This window comes from Fundulus heteroclitus, chromosome 14 (genome assembly GCF_011125445.2).
Source record: "Fundulus heteroclitus isolate FHET01 chromosome 14, MU-UCD_Fhet_4.1, whole genome shotgun sequence".
Lineage (NCBI taxonomy): Eukaryota > Metazoa > Chordata > Actinopteri > Cyprinodontiformes > Fundulidae > Fundulus > Fundulus heteroclitus.
The window spans coordinates 34646372-34654337 of NC_046374.1; the positions used below are offsets into that span (position 1 = coordinate 34646372).

Consider the following 7966-nt stretch of genomic DNA (forward strand, 5'->3'; position numbering starts at 1 on the left):
TGTTTAATGAAGCTTATTACATCTTAAAGTCACATCTTTAAAAGGTTTCACCTTTACACATTCATCCACGTGTCGTCAATTGTGTACATCATTTTTAATTTAGTACAAGAAAATCTGAAGTGAATGCTGAAGGTGTGTCTGCCAAACTCATCTTTGTTTTTGTTGCTAACAGGTCAGTTTAAAGTTCTCTAACACATCCGTCTTATCCCCTCCCATTTGTTGTCCGTCTCTCAGTGTTCTTTTCATGGCCCGCATGTCTGAATCCTGGTCAGCTCTACACTATCCTCTAAGCAAGAGCAATGATCCATGAACCCCCATCCTTTAGTTGCCGTCTCTGAAATCAGAATGCATGCCACTAGCACTTTGTCAAATTAAGTCTTTGCAAAATATTTTGTGTAATATAAACATTGACCAATTTCTTCGTCCATAGAGTAGTGTCGATAAGTCTGTGGTTAAAATGTCTGTTTGTGACTGTTTTGCTGTAATTCTTTTCAGTGTTTCCTATAAAAAAAAGTAGTCATAAAAAGGTCTTCCACCATTGCCCCAGATGTGAATATCTTCAAAATTTAAATAAGCAGAATTATTTTACAGTGATCTAACTTTCTTTATATAAATACAATTAGGAATAAAACTGAATTTTTCCACTTTAACCCTGTTGAAGTCATTTCCACATTGAACCTTTTTGCAGCCTTTGCAAACAGTTTTTATGTAAAATTTTAATTGAAAACTGGACTAGGCAGAAGTTAATGACATCACCTTTTTTCTGTGTCCCCAGGATCAGCACCTCAAGTCTTTGCCGCACAGTTTAGTGCTCCATTCAGCACCTAGGAATGTCTAAAAAGACACTAAAATCTCAAATTACCTTGTGTAAGTTGGTTAAAACTTAGTATAATTTAGCCATATCCACTTATCCTTGCATGTCCAATATTGATTATGACTTCTTACTGTACGCCTGCAAAAGCTCACTTATTAGAGACTTCTGTTGGAAGAAAGGTGGCATTTCAGGATCTCCAGCCAGCTTCTGGAAAGCAACAGCTCATAAAAAAATTATTTTAGTATTTAGATAGTCAAAACCTGGTCCTCTTAGTATCAGTTTAATGTGATGTTTACAAGTTCTGGGTGATCCTGGTAATGTATAGCAACATCTTTTTTTCCTTATCTTTTGTGTAATTTCGTTTTCAAACATCCCCTTCTTTTAAATTATCTGCATAACTACCTTGAATGTAGTTACTTTATGTTTTTGGAGATAAAATAAAAGCAAACACGATTTTAACAAAGAAAGAGACAAAATACAATAAAATAAACAAAGGAAAACGTCTCCCAAGGACCACAAATTTGTTTGTCTCATTAATACACAGATTATTGACTTATTTCAGACTTCTGATTTATTTCTGGTGCTTGTGACCAAGTGAATTCACTGCTAGTGTTGCCCTTAAATATATACAATTTTCCAAATCTCAGTTGGTCTAAGGTCAAACTTTCAAGTGAACTGATCTACACTTAATTATTCATCAGTACAAGCGTTGATGTTCTCTTTAAGTTTATAAGCTTCTAGAGTTTTTTTTAAATGATTATAGTTTTCGCCTGTAATACAGCACATAGAGAACACTGTCTAAAATAAAAGCGAAGATCAATATTTGAGCTATACAGAGAAAATAAAAATTAGAGTTTTAAACGTTCAGGTCTGAAGCTCCCTTTGTTTTGCTGAAGCCGGAGATTCCACCCTAGAACATCGTTTGACTATCATGCCTAACAGACCACCACTCTATAAATAAAACACAAAACCTGAATGACATTACACTCTACTTCAATGATTCTGGAATAAAAATCCTACCTACAAAAAGGGGACTTCTAAGCAGTAAGCCTTTACTGTGCACTTATTATATGAGCAGGCTACATTCATTTACTCTGATTACAGACACTTTGGGTCCTTCAATATTTATTAAGAGTTCCCTTTAAGAGTTCCCTTTTACCCCTCCTGTGGACATCATCTAATATTCTTTTCATGCTCCAGTCCCTGTCAATGCCAGAACACACAGACCCAGCTGTGGAATCACTTCTAGATGTTTACCTTATGGTTAGATTTTTCTTAACATATCTTTTTGTCTCCTTTCAGACTAAACTGTCCCTCTGGAAGTTTTTCAAGGTTTGCCTCAGCTCCACAAAACTAGATAACTTGAAAAATGTTTAAGTAATAGATGATGTGCATAACATGGCCTGTTGAAAATCTGAATCCCCTCAACTCTCCTCTTTTAGTTTTATTAAAATTCTGCCAAAAGTCAGGAACCACAGTTACTGACATATGCATTAAAAATAACGTCAAATAACGTGGCTGTGCACCTTTAAGTGGCACCCAAATTCATGTTTTCTGGATTTCCCTGTCTTGACTTGCCCATGCCAGATATTTCACTAGCTCCTGATTTGTGTACCTCGGCCAAGTTTCTGCCTATCAACTGTTATGGAAAAATATGATTACTTGTTATATTAATCAGCCATTTTAATGGAAAATAATAAGAGGTACTTCTGGTCTCTAAACTGTGTCACCCCTCTGAGGCAGAAAACACACAGCTCACAGGGTGTTTGTTTTAAGGTCTGAAAGCTATTTTATGGTTCTTGAGGTCTTCTGGGTTGACCCCCTAATAGGACATCTGGGTGCTAAATCAGCCTTACTTCATGTTGACTCTTGAGACAATAGTCTCCTTGTTTTGGGAGCAGATAGGACCTGGAGCCTCAATGTCTGCACCCACAACCCCCAAACTAATCGGGAGGGGCTGGTCAGTCTGTTAAAAATATGGGTTTGCGAAGATGAGGGCAGACAAAGTCCTTACAATGGCTGGGAGAAGGACGTAGGTAACATACTTAAACTAAGCTTGTAAGTTTTTCTTTGTCTTTTTGGAATTCCAAATGAAATAAATATGCATATTTTAAATGTTTGCCTCTGATAATTGTTTCTCCTTTATTACCAAATCTTGAACCGGGGTACGACGGGCCGTGAACAATGGACAGGAGCGGGCCCCCTGTTAAAATCTTAACACAACCAACCCCCCTTGCCTAGCCCGAACATTTGTCCACTTATCTTCTAGTCTCAGTCATTCTATAAATCACTGAGAATAAAGTTTCTAGCTTCAACCAAGCCTTTTGTGATGTCGTCACTCTCTCAGCTGCTGTTTTATGGATCCCTCTGGAGCCCAAGGAACTTCAGATCAGAACCACTGCCACCACCTGGCTTATTTTCTGAGTCTTCTGTCCACAAATGAATCCTCAGCAGCCACTAATCTGTTTCTCTGCCTTCCAGTTGTTCCTGTGTGTGTTTCTGGCAGTTTCCTGTTTTTCACCAGCGAATTCATTGAAATAAATTTTTCAAAATGTTATCTGTGTTCGGCTGAAATATTGGGTCTTCTGGTACATTACACTAAGGGTTGATCACCACTAAATATCAGAACCTAGAATTGTCCCTGTTTAACACATATGCAAAAGCAGAGAAGAATGAGGGTTAGACACTTTCTCGTAATGAGTCAGTCTGAAAATATGTTTTCTCATGCCATGAAACAAAGTGATTCCAGTTAATCCACATATTTTTAGGTTGGGTGTGACTTACATCTATTTAGAGTGAGAGTTGTCTGATTCAGTCATTGCCATTGTTCCTGAGAGGTAAGATGGCACAGAGAGGAGCTCAGTTAGACAGCGAATCCATCTCCTGTTCCATCTGTTTGGATCTCCTGAAGGATCCGGTGACTATTCCCTGTGGACACAGCTACTGTATGGACTGCATCAAAGAGTACTGGGATAGAGAGGATCAGAGGAGAAGCCACGGCTGCCCTCAGTGCAGGAAAGAGTTCATACCGAGGCCTGTCCTGGAGAAAAACATCACATTAACTGATTTAGTGGAGGATCTGAAGAAGACTGGACTCCAAGCTGATACATCTGATCACTTCTACGCTGGACCTGAAGACGTGGCCTGTGATGTCTGCACTGGGAGGAAGATGAAAGCTGCCATGTCCTGTCTGGTCTGTTTAGTGACTTACTGTGAGAAACATCTTCAGCCTCACTATCAATCCCCTGCTTTTAAAAATCACAAGCTGGTGAACCCGTCCAAAAAGCTCCACCAGAACATCTGCTCTCGTCATGATGAGGTGATGAAGATCTTCTGTCGTACTGATCAGCAGTGTATCTGTTATCTCTGCACTATGGATGAACATAAAGGCCATGAAACAGTCCCAGCTGCAGCAGAAAGGACTGAGAAGCAGAAGGAGGTCCAGGTGAGTCGACAACAAATCCAGCAGAGAATCCAGGACCAAGAGAAAGATGTGAAGCTGCTTCAACAGGAGGTGGAGGCCATCAATATCTCTGCTGATAAAGCAGTGGAGGACAGTGAGAAGATCTTCACTGAGATGATCCGTCTGATCCAGAAAAGAAGCTCTGATGTGAAGCAGCAGATCAGATCCCAGCAGGAAACTGAAGTGAGTCGAGTCAAAGAGCTTCAGGAGAAGCTGGAGCAGGAGATCACTGAGCTGAAGAGGAAAGATGCTGAGCTGAAGCAGCTCTCAGACACAGAGGATCACAGCCAGTTTCTCCTCAACTACCCCTCACTGTCAGCACTCAGTGAGTCTACACACTCATCCAGCATCAATATTCGTCCTCTGAGATACTTTGAGGATGTGACAGCAGCTGTGTCAGAGCTCAGAGAGAAACTAGAGGACATCCTGAGAGAGACATGGACAAACATCTCTCTGAAAGTCACCGAAGTGGATGTTTTACTGCCACAACCAGAACCTGAGACCAGAGCTGGATTTCTAAAATATTCGCAAGAAATATCTCTGGATCCAAACTCAGCAAACAAGAAGCTGTTATTATCCGAGGGGAACAAGAAAGCAACATTAATGAAACAACAACAGTCTTACCCTGATCATCCAGACAGATTCACTGACTGGCTTCAGGTCCTGAGCAGAGAGAGTCTGACTGAACGTTGTTACTGGGAGGTGGAGTGGAAAGAGAGAGGAATCGATGTAGCAGTTTCATACAAGAATATCAGCAGAGCAGAAGGATTAGATGAATGCTTATTTGGAGCCAATGACAAATCTTGGTCATTATATTGTGACACAGACAATTATAAATTTTGCCACAACAACATACAAACTCCAGTATCAGGTCCAGTTTCCTCCAGAGTAGGAGTGTACCTGGACCACAGAGCAGGTATTCTGTCTTTCTACAGCGTCTCTGAAACCATGACTCTCCTCCACAGAGTCCAGACCACATTCACTCAGCCTCTACATGCCGGGGTCGGGCTTCATTATGTTTATCTAGGATCCTCTGCTGAGTTTGTTAAACTGAAATAGTCAGAACTGATCCGACGTCCGGTTGGTTAAAATCTTTATTATAGTTTCAGTTTCTTTAGTCTCCACTGTTGTTGCTGAGAACTCATTGCTGTCATTTCTTACCTGCTCAGAGATCAGCTGTCTTTATGGAGCTACTTTATCCCCTTGTTTTGTTGATGTTGGAGTTTGTTTGGGTGCTGCTCCCACCTGTTTCTGTTCAGCTATGAAGTCTTTAACTGCTCAGGAGGATTTTTAATTCACCTAAAATAATTCCATTTACATTTACAACTTTGTCAGACCAGATGTTACTGTTTTTCAAGTCAATGTACAGATGAGCTGATGGAAACTATATTTATCATGATCATGATCAATCAGGACATCAGTCTGTGTTTTATTGGAAAAATATTTTTTTCCAAATTCTGTATCAATCTAGTTGTAGTAATGAATCAAGTAAATGAATAAATTGCTGTGTTTTTCAGGTAACTGAAACTCTCTCTCTCTTTCTGTCATGTATTACTGTTTTTGTGTTTAATGTTTTTATTATATGTTTACCAAAACATATAGACCAGTGGTTACCATTTTATTTTACTGTATACATGTGATGATGTTCTCTCTCTTATGTGTACAGAAGGCCTGCAGAAAGTAGAAAAACATGTTGTGATAATGATACGAACTGCACTCAGCCATCTGGTCTGCATACGCATGACAGAACTGTGGGAAACTGCTTTGTATTATCTCAAAGGTCACATTGCTGTAAGCCGCCCTAACTCCTTAGAGTAACAATGTTTTTTTGTGGCTAGGAACCTCCCAAATCTTAATAAACACAAGGAAGCGGCAGGTGTGTTTCAGAACGAGTAGGAGATATGCAACTGTGCACATACCTGTCGTTCTCCTTGCAAGAAAATAACATCTGTTGTCTTTCCTTTTTGTGTTGCTTAATCAATGTTTTAGGTCTTTAAACCTGACAGTAACTTTACATCAGAAATGAAAAAAAAAGAAATCACATGTGGGGTTCCCCAAGGGTCCATCCTGGGTACCCTCCTATTCAATTGCTCCCTCTAGCTCAGATCATAAAAAAAAAACCAACATCATTTACCATAACTATGCAGATGACACACAGCTCTACATCACTGTTGTCCAATCAAGCCATGAGGAATAAAGTCAGACTGAGTTGGAAACAACATGAAACGTGACACTGTTACAGGCACCCAGGGTCATCCTCTCACAACATGCGGGCTGACTGTATAAGGACTAGTTCCCCATGCTTTTCTTTCTCTTTGTCTGTGGATCCTCAAGGAGAGAGGAACCCACTCTGGAGAGACAGACAAACATGCAGGGTCAGCCAAGCTGAGTACATCCCTGCCCTTTTCCAACATCAGAACTGGACAGATGATTACCATGAAACGGGCTTTTTATGATCTTTCTAAGCTGTGCAAGAGAAAAGTTGACCTGTGAAACCTTGAGTTTCTAGTTGTTGTTTTCGATGACAAACTGAACTGGTATAGGAAGCCCATGTAAATTATAGAAAAGGGAAAGTTAGCAAAGTAAAAGATTTGTTTGACTGTAGCTCTTTACGCATGTTACATTGCTCAATGGTTCTTCCCTCCTTCTGTTATTGCACCGATGTCTGGGGTGATACATACAGCAGTACCACTGAGACATTAGAATAATCAACAAAAAAGGTTACAGAAAACATACCAATAATTTATATATTGAATCTAGACAATGCAAATTTAAGGATCTTGTTGATTTAAAAATTACGATCATTATGTGGAAAGCTAAACAAAGAATCTTACAAGATGATGTTTAAAATGTATTTAGTGTTTTTAAACCAGGATCTGGGCACAGAACAAAAGAAAGTTTTCCGTACTATGTTTGCACGAACAACATTGAAACTAAAGAGTCCATCAATGTTTGGAGTTAAATTGTGGAATGTTTGGAATAATGAAGCAAGTGCTGTACCAATGTTTATCAATTTAAAAAGCTGTTTAAGAACAACATTTGAAGTGAATACATACAATTAGAAAACTAATTATGGTCATTTTTAAATATGACAGCTGTATTACTATTTTAGACAAGCATAAGACATTTGGTGAATGGGTGTGGAGAAGGGTTAGAAATTAAAGAGTTTGTTTTTGTTTATTTGCCAAGGAAGATAACGCAATATTTGTCTTCAGCTCCTGTTTGTTAATGTATAAATCAATGTAAGTAAATATGTAATCGTAAAAGAAGGTAACAAATGCAAGACCAAATAACTAAGAATTAGATAATTGTCTCCATCCATCTTCCCGGTCCCTGCTGAAGAGACGCTCCCCCAGAGCATGATGCTGCCACCACCATGTTGAACAGTGGAGGCGATGTGCTCAGGGTGACCTGCAGTATTAGTTCTCCACAGTTTTTCATTTTGGTCTCGTCTTCCACGGTAGCTGTGTTCCCAGTATGGCTGTTTTCTTTTAACAACGGCTTCCTTCTTGCCTCTCTTCCATAAACACCACATTTGTGCACGACTAATAGTTGTCCTGAGGACAGATTCCCCCACCTGAGCTTTGGATCTCTGCAGTTCCTCCAGAGTCACCATGGGCCTCTTGGCTGCATCTCTAATCAGTGCTCTCCTTGTTCAGCCTGTAAGTTCAGGTGGATGGCCTCGTCTT

General features: G+C 39.7%; 1 protein-coding gene across 1 annotated transcript; it reads left to right on the plus strand.

The window, feature by feature from the left end:
- Nucleotides 1–3656: 3656 nt before the first annotated feature.
- LOC105921917 (tripartite motif-containing protein 16) lies at nucleotides 3657–5645 on the plus strand. Its single transcript, XM_021313699.2, has one exon. It carries the CDS (start codon nucleotides 3657–3659, stop codon nucleotides 5334–5336), a length of 1680 nt encoding a protein of 559 aa, XP_021169374.2. The 3' UTR covers nucleotides 5337–5645.
- Nucleotides 5646–7966: the final 2321 nt, after the last annotated feature.